Below are 23203 nucleotides of genomic sequence, written 5' to 3'. Positions count from 1 at the left end.
CTTCATGTAAAACCAGCAAGCCCGTCTGTCGTGCTGTCATCTCTGATAAACGGCAAGCCTGTGTGCACTGGGGAAGTGCTGAAAAACACACCTGTGATTTGTCGCCGTCAGTTAACGCTCCATTTGCACCACTCTTTCACACACTTATATATGCAGGGCCATGTAAAAAAAAGGGAGGGGTCACTAGTGGAAACGTTTAAGAACCCAGGCCTTAGGGCAGTGGGCCTCATGCCCTGCTTAGAGCCCGTAGCCGCACCGAGAGCAGAGGCTGTGTTTGTCACCACAAAAGCAAACCCGGCAGCGGCCAGCAGACACCGCTGTTGTATTTTTCAAGAGGGGAGGAGTCTACTTGATTCTGGTGGCCTGGACAGTCTCATCTCTTGGCCAGTCTATCAACACAAACTCCAGTTTCATGATGACAACCACGCTCACAGTGGTGGCATCCTTACATGGACGGAATGCAGGAAAACAGTCAGTCCGCTTATAATACACCTCAGCCCTAAAAAGTTCGACGCCTCATGTGCAGCGGTGTAGATGGACCTAGAAGCTGGTCGTGGTGGATGAAGTTCAGACAAAAAGGGGGATTCTCTCCTTGGGGCCTGGGAAAGTGATGCACACAGCTAGAGCACTGTTAAGCAGAGATAGGACAATGATGGGCTCTTACAGTGTTATCCTAAGCATTCTTTCTCATGTTCAGCTTCCTGTCAGCAAGAAAGACACTGGTGGATGAGGCAGTTGTCTGTCTCTCTCCAGCTGCCTTAAGCAAAAGAACTGTCAGTCAAACAGCCATCTGGACTACCCCTAGGCCATGTTGAACATTGCCAGCATTGAGGAATCTATACAATGCCAGCAGCTGAGTGCCCCAGCTCCTAACAGGACAGCCTCTGCCAGGGTTTTCAGTCCCCACTCAACTTTCTGCTACCACAAGTCTTTGTGAACTCCGGATGACCCTGTGACCATTTCCCCCCTAAATCAGCAGGTAGGTCCCAAAGAGGCAGTGTTGGGGTGGTACAAACACAGACCTTCATTTGCAAAGGAGGTCTGCGATTGGGCCTCACTTTTCCCCTGTCTATATACCCAGGCCGCCCAGCTCATTCAATGCTCATTTGGTGGGTGGGTGATCCTGGCCCTGCCCCCATACACGCTTCTTTAGAGGGGTCTTGCCCCACCCACTCACAGTGGGGTGGGAGGGGACTGGTGTCACGGAGAAAGGTAGATGTCACAAGCTGTGACAGTGGAGCAGACTGCGTGACAGCACACTGAATCACAGCAGCCATAGGGGAGGAACCTCGAGACCAGCGTCAGCAGCAGCAGCAGCAGCAGGAGCAGCGAAAGTCTTAGTGACTGCACGAAAGGAAAACAGCTCAACAATTCCAGGGAGTAACAGGAAGATGCAGAGGAGTGTCGGAGCTGAGGCCGGAGGTGTACGGAAGCTTTTAAAGGCCAGAGAAGCAGAGGCTGGAAAAATGGCTCAGTGGTAAAGAGCACTGACTGCTCTTCCAGAGGACCAGGGCTCAATTCCCAGCACTTACATGACAGCTCATAATTTTCTGTGACTCAGGATCCAACACTCTCACATAGACATCCGTGCAGGCAAAACACCAATGCACACCAAATAAAAATAAATAAATTATTTAAAAAGGAAGCAGTGGTGGCAGAGAAGAGATCTGGCGTCTAGTCCCTGGAATACTCCCAAAGAGCTGTCTGAGGCATACCGGCTGCCCCTGTGTACTTGCTAAGGATTCCACTCCTAGTACCTAGCGCTGTGCCACTAGAGGGCGCCACCTGCTGCCGCTCCTCCAGGCTGTCAACAAAACCTGCCAAGAGTCCAGCGCTGGAAGCAATTGCTCTCCTTCCCAGGTTTCTACCTCAATCCAGCCAAGGACCCCTGAAACCTCCAAGCCGGTGAAGGTCATAAAGCCTGTCAGCACAGAAACACAGATGCTGCATGTGTAGAAGTTTAAAAGCTGTGCTCAAGGGAGCAGAAGACAGACTGGTTACAGGATTCTGGGAAGGGTATAAGGGAGCAGCTCTGGGGTCCAACTGGATGGAAAGAATGCTTTCCAACGTTCTGCACCACAGTGCATAACCGCGGTTGATGCCTGCAAGTGGCCAGTGAGGAAGCTCTTGAGGTTCTCGCTGTGTTTCTCTCTATAGCCCTGGTTTGTTCTAGAACTCACTCTGTAAACCAGGCTAGCCTTGAACTCAAAGTGATCTGCCTGCTTCTTTCTCCCAAGTGCTGGGATTAAAAGCCACTACAGCCTGGCTGGTCCTGAGGTTCTCACCCCGAAGGAATGATAAACACCTCAAAGAGTATAGCCAATCGCCCTGACTGGGCCTGCACTGTGCATATGTCCTGAACGCCACATTCTACCCCAGAACTGGGTACAAAACTGTTCACTGCAAATATATACTGCAAATATATGCAGATATATACTGTAAACCCATTCCCCTTTAAGAAGCTCAGCTTTTCTCTTGCCACAATGCTCACTAGTGACTAAAGCCCTGTGTTAAAGCGTGAATACAGTTCTGGTACCCGGTGCACTGGGAAAATACCTAAGGCAACTGTGGGTAGTGCTGACCGAAGCAGGTACTAGCCCCTGAGCTCCAGGTTTGTGCGGGGTGTCCGAGAGAAACTCACATTATTCTGTATCAGGCCATGAAACAAAGCAGTTGTAAAGGGTACCCATGCAGGGTGGGGCAGGCAGTTGGAGAAGTTGTGATAAGAGCTTCGCAAAAAAAAAAAAAAAAAAAAAAAAAAAAAAAAAAAAAACAGGCCGGCAGTGCCATGGTGAGTTCTGAGTTCTGAGCAGGCATCTGCCCAAGCCCAGACCTTGCCCCTTGCCTAAAACCCTGAACCACACTCTCACCCATAGAAATCAACTCTGTCAGGTGGCCAAAAGGACTCCGACCCAAACATCGGTCCACAGGAGTAGTGCCAGAGCAAAGAGAACCCACCCCAGACACCTACTGGCATCTGTGCCCAGAAGTGCTCCCCAAGACCAAGATGCTCCCAGCACGGGCTCTGGACCTCTCCCATAGCCCACACCTAGAGTCCCAACAACCTGTGGCCCTTGGAACCCAAGGAAAACCAGGAGCCCTACCCCAAGAATCCACTTGCAGCCCTGACCAGGGTCTCCTGGAGCCCTCCAAGGAATGCTCCTGAAACCCCACCCTAACACCCCTGAAGACTCCAGGGACCCTAGAGCCCTTTCCCCGAGACTCTGTTCAGAAACACAGATTGGGTTCCTCTTGTGCATCTTGTGACTCTTGAAAGAATTGGGAGCTCACTCCCTGGGACCCTGCAGGGAGGCTGCCTGGATCCCTCCTGAAGACTACGCCCTGGAGACACCGAAGTCTCTCGAGGCCCCGGGACACCTAGAACCCTCTTTATTAGATCCCTCCTAGAAACGCGCCCAGTTCCCTCCACAGGCGTTCCTCGTCCGAGCTCCCTTCCCAGAGCTCCCTCCTAGGTTCCCCTCCGGGCCCCCTACTCAAGTCTCCTCCTAGGGTCTTGCTTCTGAACTGCGGTCCCTCAGTCTTTCCACCCCCACTCCACAGGTTCTTCCTGGGGTCTTTGCCAGGACCCACAGCAGCTCTCCCGCCGGCCCGGACCGCTATGCGGCTTTCTGCTCACCGCCGTGAGGTCCGGCAGCCGGTCCCGCATCCCCACCAGCCAGCAGGGCGGAGCTCCCGCCGCTCAGCTGCCCCGCCGCACACTCTCGGGTGGCCGCGTCGCCGCCTCTGCCCGCCGGGGTCCTGGCCCCGCGCCGCCGCCCTCCCTCGGGCAGGCGCTGCCACGGCAACCGCGCCCGCACTCTCTGCGCTTGCGCCTGCCCCACCCCCTCCCGCGGGACCCAGGGCACCTGGGCGGGTCGTCGCGAGGGGTGGGGAAGTGGGTGTGGTTCCATATGGGGGCGGGGCCTGGCCTAAAGTCCTCTAGCGGCGTGGCTATTTAACAAGCTGTCTGCCCTTACTGATTTCTGCACTTTCACTCGTTTTGTTTACTTAAAACATTCAAGAGCTAGGGCTATAGGTCAGTGGTTAGCCTTTGCCTACCATGCCCTAGATTTTTAATGCCCCAAAACGAAAAGGCTAAATTCTAAGTTCAGCCATTACAGCACACATTGACAGCAAAGGAATTAGAATAAGGTGGGCTCTTCTAACCCTGAGAGCTCCACACTCGGGCCCTCATAGAAAACCTGCAGGTCGCACCCTGATTGCAGTTCGGTGGGAGAATCAGGCAAAGAAGTTGCTTTTCTGGTCACTGTGGCAGCGTATCCATCAAAAGCTAAGTAAGGGAGGAAGGATTTATCTTGGCTTATGGTCTCAGGGGCTAAAGTCCATTATGTCAGGAAAATTATGACCGCTGATGTTGATGGTACGGAATGGGGGTAGAGGGGACGGGGAGAAGAAATTAACCTTAACCCTTCGCATTTTGGAGGGACAAAGGCAGACATGACAGTTGCGGTCGAAACGATAGCCCTCAAGGGTCGATCGATCACCAGCCACTCACTTTGTACGGTGAGACCACACTTCTTAAAAGTTCCACAACCTCCCCAAAGCATGCCACCAGCTAAGAAACAAGTATTCCAACACAGGAGCCTGTGAAGACGTTTCAGTCAAACCACACAGGCACTAGCAAAGACGTGTGCATAGGGTAAAGTGTAGGGAAGAAAGACTAGAGAGAGTTTCCTGTGTCCCTCCTGGAGAGCCAATCCCCCGGTGATGGTAAAATTGATTGTCAAACTAACTAACGGGGTATAGACTCACTGAGGAGACAAGCCTCTGGGCTCCTTTGTGAGGGATTATCCAGATTAGGGTAATTGACAAGGGAAAGCCCTTCTTAACTGTAGGTAGCACCATCCCACGTTCTGGGGTCCAGAATCAACAACAGGAGAAAGTGATCTGAGCCCCAGCACCCATCTGCTTCCTGACTGTGGGTACAATGTCACCAGCTGTTCAACCTGCTGACGTACTTCCCTACCATGGCAGACTGCAGACTCGAACTGTGAGTCACCCTATGCCATTTGCTTCCTTCCTTCCCCTTCCTCTCTTCCTTTCCTTTTTAAACACTGACTTATGGGTAGCACACGTGTAGAGGTGAGACAACAACTTTCAGGCTTTGGTTCTCTTCTACCATGGAGGTCACTGAGACAGAACTCAGGCCAGGTTTGGTGGGACATACTTCTAACTGCTGAGCCATCTCACCAGCCAGTGCCTTTCATTCTTTTTTTTTTTTTTTTTTTTTTTGGTTCTTTTTTTTTTCGGAGCTGGGGACCGAACCCAGGGCCTTGAGCTTCCTAGGCAAGCGCTCTACCACTGAGCTAAATCCCCAACCCCCAGTGCCTTTCATTCTTAGCACGTGAGTTAAGTCTCTGCAGGATGGGGCGCGCTTACCCATAATGGGCCACAAATTCCTTAAGTAGGTGTTCCCCAAATAGGAACCCAGTTGTTCTGTCTAGGACTAATGCTTCAGGTAGCAGGGCAGAACTGAGAAGAAAAAAGGAAGAAAGGAAGGAGGGAAAGATGGAGAGAGAAGATGAGAACTTTTTGTTTCTTTTGTTTTCTGGTTTGTTTGGTTTTGTTGTTGTTGTTGGTTTTGATTTGGGGTTTGGATTTGTTTTGTTGTTGTTGTTTGTTTTGTCTTTTTGAGACAGAGTTTTCTTTGGGTATTCCTGGATGTCCTAAAACTAGCTCTGTAAATCAGGCTGGCCTTGAACTCACAGAGATCTGCCTGCCTATGTCTTCTGAGTGCTGGAATTAAAGGGGTGTGCCACCACTCCCCACCCCTAAGCCTAGCATGTTTTTAATTTATAAAAACATTTAAACTCTAAAGAATATTTTTTTAAACATTTATTTATTTACTATGTATACATCATACAGCTTTCTGCCTGCATGTATTCCTGCAGGCCAGAAGAGGGCACCAGATCTGATTATAGATGGTTGTGAGCCACCATGTGGTTGCTTGGAATTGAACTCAGGACCTCTGGAAGAGCAGACAGTGCTCTTAACCTCTGAGCCATCTCTCCAGCCCTAAAGAATATTTTTTTAAAACATTTATTTATTTATTATGTATACATTTAAACTCTAAAGATAGATGCTTTTAGGTTGTGGGGGTAGTCTTTTGTTTTGCTTTGTTTCTTTTGAGACAAATCTCCTGGAGCCCAGGCTGGCCTCAAACCTCTGTGTAGCTGAGGATGACATGAACTTCTGATCCTCCTGTATTGGCCTCCTATATCCTGGGACCATGGACATATACTATGTCTGGGAACAAAAGCATGCTTAAGGTTACATTTTTATTCTGAGTGGTGGCTCCTACCTGTTGTCATCAGATCTGGAGGCTGAAGCAGAAGGCTTGATACAAGTTTGAGCCAGCACAGGCTACATAGTGTGAGACCCTGTTTCAACAACAACAACAATCTACTTTTGTATTGTTTCAATGGGAAAACATGCTAAAAAGTATCCCATGGAGACACTGTGGGGACCAAGAGAATGAAATAAGCACTAAATGACCTTAAAGTTGGGCTCCACATCTGAACCGTGCTACCCAAGCATATCGTAAATTATTGGTTTTTTTTTTTCTTTTTTCCTCCTAGCACTGGGATTTAAACCCAGGCCCCTGTGCATGTTGGGTTAACACTTCACCACTAAGCTGCACCTCCAGCTCTTTTTATAGTTGTCAGGTTTTAGACAGGCTCTCATCAGCTGCTCAGACTGGCCTTGAATTCTGTGTAGCCCACACGGGCCTTGAATCAGTGATTCTTCTGGGGTTACAGCTTGGATGAGGAGTGTGGGAAATCTATGTTATAAGGGTTGTGTTACATCTACAGACAGAGATGTTGGATTGTAACTCCCTCTCCCTATGAATGGGACCTTGGAGAGGAAAGGACCGTTTGCAGTTCAGCTTAATGTGAGATGAAGTCATGACTCAGGGCTCTACTTTAGCAGCAGTATCCTCTGAGAGGAGTTAAGAGACAGACATGTAGAGAGACGATACGACTGGGATGAGGTGACTGTGTCACTGCAGCCAGGTGGCTACAAGCCAAGGGTTGGTCATGAATGCCAGCAACTCAAAAGCTCAGGGAGCGGGCGGGGGGTGGGGAGGAGCCAGGGACATGCTCCCCAGGAACCTTCTGAGACAGCATGGCTTGCCCACTCCTGGCTTTCAGACTTTCAGAAACATCTCTGGCAGGGATGGGTGGCGTAGGCGTGTCACCACAGGTTCTCAGAAGACAAGGCAGGAGTTCAAGTCCAACCTGGCCTGCAGATTGGACTCAAGGATAGTCTGAGAAATTTAATGAGGTATTTGTCTCCAAGTGAAGTGTAACAAGATGGATGGCTGAAGTAGGAGCATTTGCATAGCAACTGTGAGGCCTAGGGCGGGGTAGGGGATCCATTTCTGTCCTATTAAGGGACCCAGTTTGTGGTATTTTGTGAAGCCAATGACACCTTGTAATTATCTTATAAATAGCACAGTTATGCTGTGAATATTGGCCATTGACACAGCTTATTAAGAGTCCACTTTTAAAAACAAGCATTGAAAATGAGTCACATGCCTTGAAACTAAAAAAAAGCCAATGTTTCAGATAAATACACACTCGAGCACATGCTAGAACATATAATTGGATGCTATATATTCACTCACACACACACACACACACACACACACACACACACACACACACACACACACACACCCTGCATCCTTACATCTCTACCTACGAGCATCCCAGGCCTGCCTCAACCTGTAAGAAGTCCTAAAACAGTTTGAGGTTTTCTTCTGGTATCTTCTCTCCATTCTTGAGACTAGATTCTTCTAAAGTGACATGGAACACAGAGCCATAGTACCCAGAAACTGCAAGAGTGTGGGTGAACAGCACGCTGCTCTTAAAAGTCCCTGTAGCCTGAGGAACTGCCATTACTCCTAATCTGGGAAGCCAGTTCAGTGTGCCTGACATCCCTCACATTCCAAAGACACTAAGTCTGAGTATCAAGGGCCTCCAGAGCTGGGGTCTGGGAAAGCCACTTGCCTCTCCTGGGTCCTGGCATGGTGGGAAGGGCAAGGGAGCTTCCTGGGAACTCTTGGTGTACAGACACTCTCAGGAAGGCCAGGGACTCAGCCTGTAGCTGAGGTTGGCCCCGATCCTCTCACTTCTGCCCTGAATGTGTTGAGATTCTATCACTACACCAGGCTTTCTGAGGACAGTTTCTTCTCTTTTTTCAGACAGTCTCTGACCAAAGTGGCATCAAACTCCCTGTGTAGCCAAAGATGACCTTGAGCTTCTGATCTGGTGCTAGGAATGGAACCCAGGGCTCCCTGCATGCTAGACAAGCACTATACCAACTGACCTATAGGCCCGCCCACAGGGAACACGTTGATAAGGACATGGTCCCATTTCCCGACTTATGAGGCTCTCTACCTGGGACCCCATCACTTCTCCAAGGCCCTACCTCTTGGTCCAGTCACTCTTGAGGGAGGGGTCAATGTGGGAATAAACAACATACGCCGTGCTCATCTGTAGACATAGGAAAGCCTAAACAAGAGCCAGATTGGCTTGCACGAGGCCCTGAGCATAATCCCCAGCACTACCACCAGAAACAAAGAAACAAGCTTGTGTCCATTAGCCTCTCTGAGCCACCTCTTGATTTCTCCATAGCTGTACAGCGGCCTTCATACACCACTCCCTCTCCTTGGAGTCTCTTCCTTCCTAAGTCTGCCTAGCACCCCGGCCCCCCCATCACCTTCTGGGGTCCTGTTCCTCCTTTGCTTTCTCAGAGATAGTTTGGAGTCACTCTCTGTCCAGTCAGCCCCTTCCTCCATTTTAAATTAGCAGTCCCCTATCAATTTTTACCCATGGTGACTTAGTCTAGGAACCACTTGCAATCCTGCAATACCTAGGTCTGTAGGTAGTCAGGTCTCACTGACTTTTTATATATAATAAATGAATAAATCTTTTTTTAAAAAAAAGTATGAGGGGACATTGCATCCTTATTGAATGTGTACAGGGCTACTCTTATTTCTACTTCCCAAACAATACAGTTACTATGTAACTATTTCCATACTGTGTACCTTGTGAGAGATATAATAGATAGCCTAAGGGTTTAAAGAACTTGGAATCTGCATGGGTTATATGTACACTGTACACTGTAGCTGTCTTCAGACACACCAGAAGAGGGCATCGGATCTCTTTACAGATGGTTGTGAGCCACCATGTGGTCGCTGGGAATTGAACTCAGGACCTCTGGAAGAGCAGTTGGGGCTCTTAACCGCTGAGCCATCTCTCCAGCCCCTCCTCATACTTTCAACATGTGTTTGGTTAAATCCACAGATGCAAAACCATCTTGTATGAAGACAGCGGCCTCTGTCTACTTACATATCTAGTTCATTTCTGGTCTGGTTTTGTTTGCTTGTTTACTTTGAGACAGCAATCCCTTGAGCTCTCTGCACAGTTTGCAGGCAGCTCCACTAAAGACTGTCCTCTCTGTTAGCAAATGTTTAGTATCTGTGTGACCTCAGAGAGGACCAGTTGGGAGGTAACAGCCACTCAAATAAGAAAAAAAAGGCTATCAGAGACAGTATCAGGGGCTAGCTCAGGTTTAAAGTGGGCTGGAATCCAGTACAGGTGAAGCCACACAGCATACAGGTTAGATAAAGCTCAGAGCATAATGCATCTCTGCATAAGCCTAAATCACAGAAGAGAGAGGAAGCCAGGATGCCTAGTTATACAGATATCTGACGTATCTCTTCCTTTTGCTTTTTGGGAAAAGTTTTGTGACAAGGCCAAGCAGTCATGTGCTGTGTGGGCCATATTCTCCCCTTCAAAAAGCCAAGCATCTGAGAAGTTACGATATTCATCCCCAGAAAAATAAGATGGAAAACGTGAGAGTTTCTTACTCTTTTGCAAAGGAAACAAATCTGACAGAGACTGCACAAACAGAAAATACTGCTCCTGCATTTGATAACTTAGTAATAGGAGTTCCAATAGTGTGTGCATTTAGATCACCACCATCTTATTTTATTTTGGTCCCCATGAATGCTGACCGAGTACTATTACTGAAGCACCTTCCTGGCTTCGAATCACCATGCTTCCTACTGGACCACGGCGCTGCTATTTCTAAGTGCTCAATGTACATTCAGAAGGAGCTGAAGGCACAGTTGATGGTTCAAAGACTACTGAGTGAATGTGCGTTGTATTCAGAGCTATGTGATCCATGCTGTGTAGTGAGAATTTTGGGCTCTTAAAAAACCCAGTTGTTATGTGAATATATTTTTGTTTTAATCCCAGATGTGGGATAAGAGGCTGCTTCACGGGGTTAGGGATTTGGCTCAGTGGTAGAGCGCTTGCCTAGCAAGCGCAAGGCCCTGGGTTCGGTCCCTAGCTCCAAAAAAAAAGAACCCCCCCCCCCAAAAAAAAGAGGCTGCTTCACAGCAGGTGATTATGATCTGCCTCATGCACTAGCAGGGGAGTAATTTTTGCCAGCTACAAATAGTTTAATTCTGATGACCCTGGAGGAGAATAAATGGGAGAGCCACAAGAGGGTCTGAGGTTCATCCCCCTGCTACTCCCAAGGAACCCCACACTCCTAATCGGCAAGAAGTAGTCTATTTTATTGGCTGACAGAGATCCATGCCCCCCTTTCCCTCTAATCTCCTTTCTCTCCTGTCTAGTGTTAGGAGGATTGGGAGAAGTTAGGGTGTAATAAAGGTTGGAAGGGAGGTAGAGATATAAGAATCCAATAAAATCGCTAAAAAAACCAACAAAACAAAACAAAACAAAAAAACTACACCAACAATGCTGAATATGACAGAGAGATGACTTCACTTATTCTGGTAAGGAGACGGAGATAACAAACCTGTGAGTCATTTTGCACAGTATTTCCAGTTACATGCTTTGGGAAGGTAAATAGGTGCTTTGATGGGGAAAGCCTGGGTGTGAGACTGTGGCTGGACAGGGTATTCAGGCTGGGCCATTCAAGGAGAGGAGCCTGTCAGGCAAAGGGGTGGGGTTGGGGCAGTCTTTAAACAGAGAGTAAGTGTAAAGGCCTTGGAACAGAGCAAGCTTGGCTGAAATTAGACTCAGAAAGGTTTTGAGGGCCTGCAAAATGTTATGGGAAGAGAGGAGGAACAGGGTAGGAGAGGGAGGCCCAGTTAGGGCACCTGAAGTGAGAGGGAATGGCTGGAGGGGGGTGGGGTGGCCTCTGGGTTTTTTAAAGGTTGTCCTGTGCCTTTGGAGTTTTGATGGTGGTCACGCCATCACGCCCGTGGTATCACTATCCAAGAAGTTAATTACAAGGGTGTAGTGGAGGCTCTGTCAGCTTTCAGCTGCCATGCAACCTATGCCTAGAGACATGGCCCTGTGGTGAGAACGCATCGACACTCACGGGTTTCAAGGATTCAGCCTGTGGTCGGTTGGCTGGTTCACTGCTTTGGGCCTGTGAGCAGGCAACAAATCACGGCAGGCACCTAGGATGGAGGGAAAAGAAAGAAAAAAAACATAGCTCATGGAGAGAGAGAGAGAGAGAGAGAGAGAGAGAGAGACAGACAGACACACACACACACACACACACACACACACACACACACACACAAAGAGACAGAGAGACACACACACTAGGGCCCTGTAGTTCCTGTGAAGTGTATAACTCCAGCAACCTCAGTCCCCACTCGGGTAACATGGTGTCTGTCTCCAGCACATCTCGTTAGTGCCAGGCCCGGATGAAGCCTTTAAGACATGGCCTGTGGGGGACACTCCAGATTCAAGCAACAGTAGAGACGTTCTGAAGAATGAGTGGTCCAACAAATACCCTGTGGTGTCAAGCGACTGCCTAGATTCAAAGACACAAGGGCAACAGGGAACCCTGGGATGGGTCCCGGACTAGACACATGGTATTAGTGTCACGAGTGGGGTTAAGGTCTGCAGATTAGGAAACAAAATAAAAAATGTTAAACTGAGGGTCCTGGTCGGGATACAGAAGCTGTGTAGCTAAATGCCCTTAGTTTTAAAAAATACACATTAAGACTGGAGAGATGGGGGTTGGGGATTTAGCTCAGTGGTAGAGCGCTTGCCTAGGAAGTGCAAGGCCCTGGGTTCGATCCCCAGCTCCGAAAAAAAGAACCAAAAAAAAAAAAAAAAAAAAAAAAGACTGGAGAGATGATTCAGTCATTAAGAGCACTGGCTGCTCTTGTGGAGGACCTGGGTTCGAGTCCCAGCACCTGCATGACAGCTCATGACTGTTCTACAACTCCAGTTCCAGGGGATCCAACACCATCATACAGACATTCAGGTAAAGCACTGATACATATGAAATAAAAATAAGTCATTAATAAAAGAAATACACACGAGCATTGTGTACTATATACTCTCAAACATTTCAGAGGAAGTACCATCCATAAACACAGGTCTTGACTCTTAAAAGTTTTCTTAAATTGACTTCTTAAAATACCCGTGTTTGTATTTATTCGTGTGTATGTGCAGCACTGCATTAGGGCCTTTGGATGGCGTAGTGGATAAAGCTGCCCTGCCTGGCTCCCTGAGTTCAATCCTCAGGACCCATATGATGGGAGGGAGGAGAGAACCAATTCCAGTGTTGTCCTCTGACCTACTCACACACATGCACATAAACGAATGCTTCTAACAATGCATTAGTCAGGGTTCTCTAGAGGGACAGAACCAACAGAATGTGGGTGTATGTTCTCAAAAAGATTACAGGATATGGTTTAGGTGGTCCAACAATGACTACCTACATGCTGGAGAGCCTGAGAACTCCGGAGTTGGTCAGTCCATATGGCTGAATGCCTTAGGAATCCCAGTGGTTCATGGTGGAAGCCAAAGATGCTGAGTTTGATGTCGGCTGAGTACTACAGCAGCAGCAACGATAGAAACACACAGCATCAAGACCGGAGGGGAAGCAGGGTTCCTTTTTCCTAGGACCTCTGTATCTGGGCCACTTAGGGAGGATGTTGCCTACGCTGAGAGTGGGTCACTGAACGACTTCCCGGAAATGCCCTGATGACCTACGCAGAGGCATGTTCCTTAGTTAATTCCACATTTAACCAAGTTGACCACAGACATTGAGCAACCAGACATATATGTACACCTTATGAGGAAGAAAGTGGACGATAGACATATGAAGAAGCAAGCATGTTAGTAACTCCTCTTGTCACCGTGACCAAGAATACTGGAAAGAATCAAGTGTGGAGGAAGGATTTACCTTGGTTCACGGGGGATACAGTCCATCACGGCAGGATGGCATGGCGTTGGGTCTCACTCCATGGTGGTGGGAGCTCGAAGCTTCGCACTGTGACTAAATACTACAGGATATATGCTTCAAGGTTGACCCCTCGCCCCCAGACACACACTAGGTCGCAAGTCTAAAACAGCACCATTGGTGGAGAACGAGATGTCCATCACAGGAGCTGACAGGGGTTATCTCAAATACAAATTAAACAAGAGATTTGGGGATTTAGAAGAAAATGTAATTAGCTATTTTGCACATTGCTATGACAAAAATACTTGATAAAAAGCAATTTTTAGTTAGTTTAGTTTTGGCTCACAGTTTCAGTGGTACAATCTATTATATCTGTGGAAGGTAGAAGGCACGGCAGCAGGAGCGTGAGGTGCCAGGAAGCAGAGAGATGGAGGCTGGTGTTCAGTTCCCTTTCTCCTTCCTATTCAGTCTAGCATACAGCCCAGGTTCAGTTAAACCTCTCCGTGAGTACAAGAGACACACCCAGAGGTTTGTGTGCTAGGCAACCCTAAACCCTATAGACTAACTCTCACAAGCTACAATCCCTTCCACAACCGCAACTTTTCCCCTAGGCTGTACAAATTAACCTGTCTATAGCTGCCTCCCGCCCCCCACCCCCGCCCCAGTTCTCATACATGCTAAGCAGCTGCCAAGTTTTAAAGTTCAGGCTAAGAATAGGTTTGCAGTTCACATTGGATGGCAAACACAACGCTGTAAACCAGCCAGCAGCTGTAAACCTGGAGACTGGACGATGATGGCAGAAAAGCGGCGCCTACGCCGGCTTGAGTGTAGTTTCTTGTTTCTCTCTGCCTCCTAGAATGAGGGTCTTTGTAAATTCTAAGTTTGGGTCAGCTAGTTAGTAACATAAACCAAGCCACCTGATGATGCCGTTCTGCAGGCTAGATGCCCGGACAGTAACTTTGTGGTAAGTTCTCCAGGGGAGAGGGTCGCTGGTGCTCTCATCACCCAGCAACCTACCGAACTGGAACTAGGTGGGTTAACAGTTTTCTCCTAAAGTGATCACCACCCTTTCTAACCTCTATTGAACACGGTTCACAGTATAGCCCCTTGGAACTGACTTGTTACACACACCCAACAATATAGTAATTTTGTATTTATATAAACATGTAACTGGCATTCCATCACACAATACTATGTTAACGTTACGTAATAGTCTTTGTAGCACACACAACCATTTTCCCATCTTCCACACCGCGGCTCCTTTTAGATTGCATAGTACAAAGTAACAGCAGGGCCCCAAGCTCTGGTCATCAGAGATACATTTTCTATTTTCCTAGCAGCATCTGTATTTGCTAGTGCTTTGGGGAGTGGAACTTGGCTCTCAGCAGGCCTAATCTGTTATTTCTCCAGGCCTGTGAGGATCCCTCCCTGGTCCATTGCTGCTCCGGAGGGAGCCTGGGTGGGGTCTTTTCTGAGAAATGGATTACTCGGACTATGCAACAGAGGAAGGGCTCCGGGGTGCAGAACGCTTGGACTAACTGCATCCGGTCCCGTCCACAGCTAGGACCACAAAACCCCACGCATGAATCCCAGGCCGTGTCCATGCCTAGTACGCATGGCTGACGCAAGCCGGGCCTCGGGCACGCGCACCCTCATTCATTCACCCCATTCATTCTGCAGACAGCAGCCGCGCGCCCTCCGCAATCGCCCGTCCGCGAGATCTTCTGTGTCTGCGGACACAGGCCTTAGGGACGAAGGTCGGGCGGTGCCCCCTAAGCAACAACAAGCGACAGAGAAGCAGCGCCCGCCTTTCCCGCCCACGAGGCCCGGACTAGGCCGCCGCCCGCGTGACGCGCGGCCTCCCGCAGTGAGCGCATGCGCGCGGGAGCCCGCGCTCAGAGCCGGCTCACGCGGACCTCCTGTTCTGGCTGCGTGCGCGTTCCCGCTCGCTCGTCTCACGTGACCCGCCGCACCTCTCCCGCCCTTGGCGCTCAGACCGACCGCCGAGTCGGACGGCTCAAGCGGACGTGCGCGTGCGCGCGCGCCGCGTGGTTGGGCGCGGCGCCGTTGCTCCGCCCCTTCTAGGCCCCTCCCCCTCCGCGCGCCGGCGTCCGCTGCGTCTCCGGCATTTGAATCGCGCTTCCGCCATCTTTCCAGCTTCAGTCGGACAGGCGCGGAGACTCTTCTGGAAGGTAGCAGCGAGGCCGGGAGGGCCGGGCCGGGCGCGGGCGGCGACCGGAGGGTTTGGGTGTCCTTCGGGTGGGTGCTGGGCGGTGGCGGTGAGGAGAGCGGACGGGCAGCGCCCTGAGCTTCTCAGCTAGCTTCCCTTCCCCCACCGTCTCACGCCGCGTCCCCGCCTTCCCGCGCGCTCTTCCCGGCCGCGGCCTTTGTGGGGCGCACGTGCCGCAGCCGCTCTCTCCCGCAGGATCGCCGCGATGGCCGCCCAGGGAGAGCCGCAGGTCCAGTTCAAGGTGCGTGTACGGACGGACGGGCCTATTGGGCGAGAGGGAAGGTCGGGGGAGCGGCATGGCGGGAGGGAACCCGGGCGGCTCACGCTGCCGCCTTCTCTTTAGCTCGTCCTGGTGGGCGACGGCGGCACCGGGAAGACGACGTTCGTGAAGCGCCACTTGACGGGCGAGTTTGAGAAGAAGTATGTAGGTAGGTGCGGTAGGGGCTGCGCGGCCGTGGGCGTGGGGATGGCGCGGGTAGTGCATGGCTGACCCTGCCGCCTTGTCCCCGCAGCCACCCTGGGCGTGGAGGTGCACCCGCTCGTCTTTCATACCAACAGAGGACCCATCAAGTTCAACGTGTGGGACACAGCCGGCCAGGAGAAGTTCGGGGGCCTGCGCGATGGCTACTACATCCAAGGTGAGGGGGCTGCGGAAGTGGGCCTGGACGGCGGACATGTGCATGGGGTGTGAGCAGGAGATCCAGCCTTTACCGGGAGACTAAGGAGGGGAGAGAGATGAGAGAGGAATCTAGGGAGGCGACCTCGTTCCACTGAGTAGGAGATGGGTTTGATTTTTTTTTTTTTTTTAAGTAAGAGTCGGCCGTTGTGTCGTTCGATCACATGCTGTGTCATCCTAGGCATTGGTTTGGGGAAAACCGTGGCTTTACAGCTTAGTAGGAGACTAAACTACTGGGAAGCTTGTGGGTCATTTTTGGTTTTCAAAACTTAAATTCAGGGATAACGGCAGTGGCCATGCGTGGATATTCCCATCACTAAAATAAAGTGAGCATTTGGCCCAGATACTAAACCTCCAGCCCTCCCCTGGAGCCAGGCCCTCCCTCTCTCACTTAAGACCTGCCTTGTCCTGTAAATTGTACTTTTACTTTTCTCCTTGAAAGTGATTCAAAAAGCATAAGGGGAAAAAGGCTCGTTGGCGGTTAAAATCGAATATCCTTGTGATCTTAGCTGATGAGGAAATGATTGGAAGTTCTTTGGCTTCTTAGCATGTAAAGACACAAGGGTGTTTATCCTCTGGGTTAACTTTTTAACCAAAGAAGTTGGACTGTACACGTGCTCTCTCTTTAACTGTGTCCTCACCATCCATCCCTGCAGGGTAGGTTCAAGGGACCTGAACTCATTTTCTTAGCCATTTAAGAATGTGTTTCTAGGTGGCAGAGTGTTTGTGGGACCTACTTAGTATAAAGGAGATAGATTCTCTAGAAGGGTGGTGTTTGAACTTTGATGAAAAGTGGTGGTAATTAGATAGGTGTGATGGGGAGGAGAGAGAAGGTAGTTGATAGAGTCTTGACTTTTGAAGTTTTCATTTAAAGAGGAATTGTGTTCAGTGCCATGTTTTACAGTCTTTACTTTTTAGTTTGGGGTGGATCTTTGAGTAGAGTGGGTTGATGGATGATCCAGAGTCAGGCCCAAGATGATGACTGGATCCTGGAGTAGACTAAGACACATTCCAATGCCTCCATTGTTTTTCAGCCCAGTGTGCCATTATAATGTTTGACGTAACATCAAGAGTTACTTACAAGAACGTACCTAACTGGCATAGAGATCTGGTACGCGTGTGTGAAAACATCCCCATTGTATTGTGTGGCAACAAAGTGGATATTAAAGACAGGAAAGTGAAGGCAAAATCTATTGTCTTCCACCGAAAGAAGAATCTTCAGGTATTTCTTAATTTATTGACTCATTCCTAGAGAAGATTGTAAGGTACCCATATATGCTATTAGAATTTGATCAGTGTGTTTTAATGTGGGTTATAAAATGTCTTTGTTTATAGTGTCTTGGAATGGAGATTATTAATAGAGTTTTTAAGTATACATTCCTCTTTGTTTTAAAACAGTACTATGACATTTCTGCCAAAAGTAACTACAACTTTGAAAAGCCTTTCCTCTGGCTTGCCAGAAAGCTCATTGGAGATCCTAACTTGGAGTTCGTTGCCATGCCTGCTCTTGCCCCACCTGAGGTGGTCATGGACCCAGCTTTGGCAGCACAGTACGAGCATGATTTAGAGGTATTTGTTCTTTTACATTTTTCTTTTTTTTTTTTTAAGATTTATTTATTATATATAAGTACACTGTAGCTGTCTTCAGATTCACCAGAAGAGGGCATCAGATTTCTTTACAGATGGTTGTGAGCCACCATGTGGTTGCTGGGATTTGAACTCAGGACCTCTGGAAGAGCAGTCAGTGCTCTTAACCTCTGAGCCATCTCTCCAGCCCCCTTCTACGTTTTTCTTAAGAGTGTTTTGTTTTCCTGTGAGTCTGCACTTTGCCTAGCTTCTGCAGAAGTTGGCATTGGATCTGCCTAGCCATGTGGGGTACTAGAAGTCAAACCATCCCTGGTGGCCTGTCCTTGTACTAAGCCTGACTTGGTTGTGGTAGTTTTGATCTGGACTCTTTATTCTTTGTTTCTTGCTCCAGGTTGCTCAGACGACTGCGCTCCCGGATGAGGATGACGACCTGTGAGAAAATGAAGCTGGAGCCCTGCGTCAGAAGTCTAGTTTTATAGGCAACTGTCCTGTGATGTCAGCGGTGCAGCGCGTGTGCCACCTTATTTAGCTAAGCAGATCGTGTACTTCATTGGGATGCTGAAAGATGAATGGGCTTCGAGTGAATGTGGCAGTTAAACATACCGTCATTTTTTGGACTTGCATATTTAGCTGTTTGGAACAGAGTTGTTTCCTTCCTGAATTTCAAAGATAAGACTGCTGCAGTCGCATCACAATATTCAGTGGTGAAATCTTGTTTGTTACTGTCATTCCCATTCTTTTCGTTTAGAATCAGAATAAAGTTGTATTTCAAATAATCTAAACAAGTGAATCATCCCTTGTTTATAAGCATATTAAAACCGCTAACACGAGGGAGCTTGTGCCATAGTATGGTTTACAATGCTTTTGCTTCTTACCTGAAGTCTGTTCAGTTATGTTCTCCTTGTGCCTACCTTCATAAATATGGATTGTCATGTGATTCAGCTAGGATATCTGCCCTACCTGCATTTAGCCAGGTAGTTTAGTCTAAGGGAAGACCTTGTGTAAGACTGAAGATTTAAGTATGTACGTGTCAGATGTTTAAGGATTATAGTTGACAATTTCTGTAACCTAGGCCTTCAGAAGTTAGAACTGCAGTTGGAAGCTTGAGGCTTTTCTGAGATGTGAGTACTCCATTCCATTTCCATGTCTAATGTTGGTTCTTTAAGATGTCCTTTGCTTTCGAATGGTGGCTCCTTCCTTGAGTGGTAGTCGCAGGAGGCAGAGGCAGGAGGGTCTCTTAAGTTGGCAGTCAACCTCGTCTCTACAGAGTCCTGTAGGTAGGCTGTTACCCTATAGTTTGTGCAGGAAAGGAAATGTTAGTGCTGCCCTGAAGAGTAGGGTGGGCTTCTCTGATGTGAAAGTGTGGGTTGAAACTTTATCTTGGGTGTGTGGTCCTGGCAGAACTGTGCTGTACTCAGATGTATTTATAGTAAGCCCTTCCATACGCTCTGCTGGCCAATCTACCAAAGTTCCTAAAAGGGTGGATACCTTTATATAGTTGGGGTTTTTCCCCCTCCAAAGAAGGTAGAGAGGAACACAATGGAGAAAGTGAGGAACCCGAAGCGTGCCCTAGCTTCAGCAGACTGATTTCAAGACTCAGTTTGATGTGTATGCTATGCTACAATCAGGTGAAGACCCTCTTTCTCCCCGGACTGGGATGAAACCTCATTTAGATGTCTTGAATTAATACAATGTGTGTAACGCTGGTACAGAATGTGGAACCTTCTAACTTTCTGACTTTTGTAACAGTTAAATGGAGCTGCGTACGTGTGTTTAACCAGAGAACAGAGATTTACATTATTTATTGGAAGAACTTAAATATATATATCCTTTCTGCTTTGCCTCAGTTTTCTGAGTCATCTCTAGTCTTTGCTGTAGGAGTAGTGGATGACATTTTTTTTAAGATTCTAGGTTTTGTCTGCCAAATAGAGTTCTCTCCAGTTTTTACAAGTAGGGGAAAGTTCTCGTTTAAAAAAGCATCCTTTTAAAAAGATGGCTCTTTACTAATCATTTATTACCCGGCATTTATAGCTGGTTGAAGCAAAATCTATGGAGAAGTTGGTGTCTGGTATTTGAGAAACAACTTTATTCTGTAGACTTGGGGTTTGTTTGTTTTGTTTTTTGTTTTTTGTTTTTTTTTTCTTAAAGGTTTATGTATGTGAGTACACCATAGTCGTAGTTGTTTTCAGACACCAGAAGAGGGCATCAGATTCCATTACAGATGGTTGTGAGCCACCATGTGGTTGCTGGGAATAGAACTCAGGACCCCTGGAAAGAGTAGTCAGTGCTTTTAGCTGAGCCATCTCTCTATCCTCTGGGTTTTTTGTTTGTTTTGTTTTTAATTACTTTACATCCTGGTCAAAGCTGCCTCCTCACAGTCCCATTCATACCCCCTTACCTTAGAGAAGGGGAAGCCCCCCAAGGGTACCAACCCTCCCTGACACATTAAGTCACAGCAGGGACTAAGCACATCCTCCTACAGTGGCCTGACAAGATACCCCAGCTAGAGGGTCCAAAGGCAGGCAAGTGTTAATCCCCCCTCCAATTGTTAGGGGACCCACATGACCAAGCCGCACAATTGTTATTTATGTATAGGGGGCCTAGGTCTAGCCCACAAATGTTCTTTGGTAGCTCAGTCTGAGCCCTCATGGGCCTCTTGGGTTGACCCTTCAACTCTCAGCCCATGCCCCTACTTTTGCATAAGACTCCTCTAGCTCCCCTGATGTTTGGCTGTTGGTCTCTGCATCTGTTTCCATTGATGCTGGGTGAAGCCTATCTCAGGCTCCTGTCCGCAAGCATAGCACAGTATCATTAGCAGTGTCTGGGGTTGGCTCTCATGGGATGGGTCTCAAGTTGGGCCAGTCACTGGTTGACTGTTCCCTCAGTCTGTGCTCCTCGTCTTTATCCCTGCACATCTTGTAGGCAGGGACACATTTTGGGTCAAAGGTTTTGTGGGTGGATTGGTGTCCTCTTCCCTCTGCTGGAAGTCCTGCCTTCCAGTGGCTGTTTGGGTTTTCTTTTTTCTTTTTTTTTTTTTTTTTTTTTTTTTTTTGGTTCTTTTTTTTCCGGAGCTGGGGACCGAACCCAGGGCCTTGCGCTTCCTAGGCAAGCGCTCTACCACTGAGCTAAATCCCCAACCCCTGTTTGGGTTTTCTTAATCCAACAAGATGCGCTGTACCCTGTATCTGAAGCAGCCCACTCAAAACTGCTTTCTTTGGGACATACTAAGCCTAGTTTGAGTTGGGCTCGTGGATATGGACACAGTGTTGACTGTCAGCCGTGAGGAGTATAGTTGCTTACCCAGCTAAAAGCTGCAGTGTCAAATCCTCATTGCCCTGGAATCAATACTGTCTGTCAGTCAGGCTTGTCCCAGCACCTTTTAACTAACTCTTGAAGCTTGAGGTGGAGCTGGGCGACATAGGCAGCCCAGCCCTGTAGATAATGGCTCTCATTCATAGCATGTAGGACCACATTGCAGAGCTCAGACTTCTCTGAGGTAATCTGCAACTGCTAGGAGCCCTCCTGCCCCTCTTCGTCCTGATGCCTTCCAGCTTAGCCTGTTTGTGCTAGTGGGTGCCCCATGGAGACCTGTCCCTGGATCTTCCACCTGCCTCAGTCCTTGTCCCTAAAACTGACCAGATTCACCAGCCCCTTCCCTGCTACAGAAAGCAGTAAAAGCTGACAGTATCCCTCAGAGGGAAGGAAGCTGAGTTACAAAGAAGACTCAGACCAACACCAGCCGCCTGGAAGACGCAGAAACCAGCCAAGCTGCCTAAAGGTTGAGTTAACCGAGGCACCTGGGAAGGACACTCAGCCTATCCTATCGATTCTTACAGGCTGGGCCGTCTGTCATCCATTGAGTGCTGTTGATGCAGTTGTCTGAGTCATTTCTGCTCTTGTAAGTAACCCCTCACTCAATATTCCTCCCAATAAAACTGATTATTCAAGTTGGTCTTGGGTGGTATCAGTAAAATCTGGTCTGATGTAGATTCTATCGCTGGGGTGAGTAGATTGTATGTTATATCTTCCCTGGAAAAGTTTTGTCCCCCAACAGGCTGCACCAAGTAAAGTGGTCGAGGTAACCAGGCCCTGCTGGCAATCCTCCAGGCACAGTAAATGAACCCATAGACTGCTAGGGTGTTTTACAGCAGAATCCTAGAGTCAGCCTGGACCAGTAAGTCAGTAGCCAGTTTGTGAGTAACATTTGCTTTTTTTTTTTTTCCATTCCTGACATAGCTGAGCCCTTCTCCCATGCTTTCTGACCAGTGAGGAATGATTTGCTGATATTTTGTTGTGACCTGGCAGAGGTTTACTATGCAAAAGACAAGGGACCAGCCAGTTGGCTCAGCCAACAAAAGTATATGCCACCAAACCTGGGTACCTGAGTTCAATTCTCTCTCTCTCTTTCTTTCTTTCTTTCTTTCTTTCTTTCTTTCTTTCTTTCTTTCTTTCTTTCTTTCTTTCTTTTCTTTTTTTTTTTTCCGGAGCTGGGGACCGAACCCAGGGCCTTGCGCTTGCTAGGCAAGCGCTCTACCACTGAGCTAAATCCCCAACCCCATCAGGTGACAACTTGAGAGAAAACTCTCTCCTTCCACCATGTGTGTCCCCCGGAACAAACTCAGGTTGTGACTTGCGTGCCAACTGCCTTTCTCAGATGAGTCATTTCGATGGCCCATGCTTTTTTTCCCCCCTTGAGACAGTCTCACTGTGTACCCCAAGCTAGCCTCAAACTCACGGTCCTCCTGAGTCCTAAATGCTGGGACAAGTGGGTACCAGCACGCCCAGCTAAAAGTTTATGTGTGTAATGTCCCTATGTCGCCGCCAGCTTTCAGGGCCCAGTTTTGGGAAAGCTGAGTCAAACACCTTGGTCACATCACAGCTCCTGCTTGTGTCCTCAGACTTGCACAAGACAAGGTACGTACGGGCTCTAGAACCTACCCTCACACACTCACACATTGATTTAGAAATCTCTGGCTGGAGATACTGAAGTGGATTGTAGGCAGAGGTTTCAAGGGAAAAGAGGGTGGCTCAAATATGAGCAGGAAGTTAACTGTGTTTAGTTGCCACGGAAGCACATAGTTGGGCAGATGCAAATGGAGTTCCAAATGCAGAGGGGTTCACACAAGGAGCTGTCTGGCTGCTTTGGTTGACTAGGACGGAGAATACCGGACCTTCCTAAAATGACTTGATCGTTCCTCCAAGCAGCCTTGTTACCAAGTCCTGGTAGTTTTGATTCCCTGTGGTTATAGTACTGGGTCAACTTTGCCAGAGCCTAAAGTCATTACTTGATTGCTTAGTAACTTGGTCTCCAACATGACTTGTGTGCATGGGGCCCCTAAACCCTCTGCCACTGGTATGTCTCCTAGTTCCCCCACTGAAAGCTCTAATGTCGTCCCTTAATGATGGATGTGCTCAGAGCAGCCCTTACCCGGGAGGGAGGGATATGGTCTTAGGCCTGGGCACACCGCTGATACTCCAAGCACAGTTGGGGGTCCGAT

At 48.5% G+C, this 23203-nt stretch overlaps 2 protein-coding genes across 21 annotated transcripts in view; one reads left to right on the top strand and one right to left on the bottom strand.

The window, feature by feature from the left end:
- Positions 1–15081, bottom strand: part of Stx2 (syntaxin 2) — a 36238-nt gene extending 21157 nt beyond the window's left edge. For 7 of the 19 annotated variants that reach the window (XM_087577765.1, XM_087577767.1, XM_087577768.1 and 4 more), the window contains exon 1: positions 3638–3775. Coding sequence is in view for 6 of the 19 variants with exons in the window: in XM_087577753.1 (XP_087433879.1) it covers positions 3638–3667 (30 nt within the window). In the remaining 13 variants the exon portion in view is untranslated. 19 annotated transcript variants of the gene reach the window in all.
- Positions 15082–15325: 244 nt separating this feature from the next.
- Ran (RAN, member RAS oncogene family) lies at positions 15326–19553 on the top strand. 2 transcript variants are annotated; one of them, NM_001436423.1, is given in 7 exon segments: positions 15326–15404; positions 15638–15683; positions 15786–15870; positions 15955–16080; positions 17153–17340; positions 17517–17687; positions 18097–19553. In NM_001436423.1, coding segments are annotated over 6 exon segments (651 nt in total). In that variant the 5' UTR covers positions 15326–15404; positions 15638–15647; the 3' UTR covers positions 18142–19553.
- The last annotated feature ends 3650 nt before the right edge of the window (positions 19554–23203 follow it).

The sequence above is a fragment of the Rattus norvegicus genome, chromosome 12 (genome assembly GCF_021556685.1).
Source record: "Rattus norvegicus strain SHRSP/BbbUtx chromosome 12, alternate assembly SHRSP_T2T, whole genome shotgun sequence".
Classification (NCBI taxonomy): Eukaryota; Metazoa; Chordata; class Mammalia; order Rodentia; family Muridae; genus Rattus; species Rattus norvegicus.
This window is presented reverse-complemented; position numbering and strand designations above follow the sequence as displayed.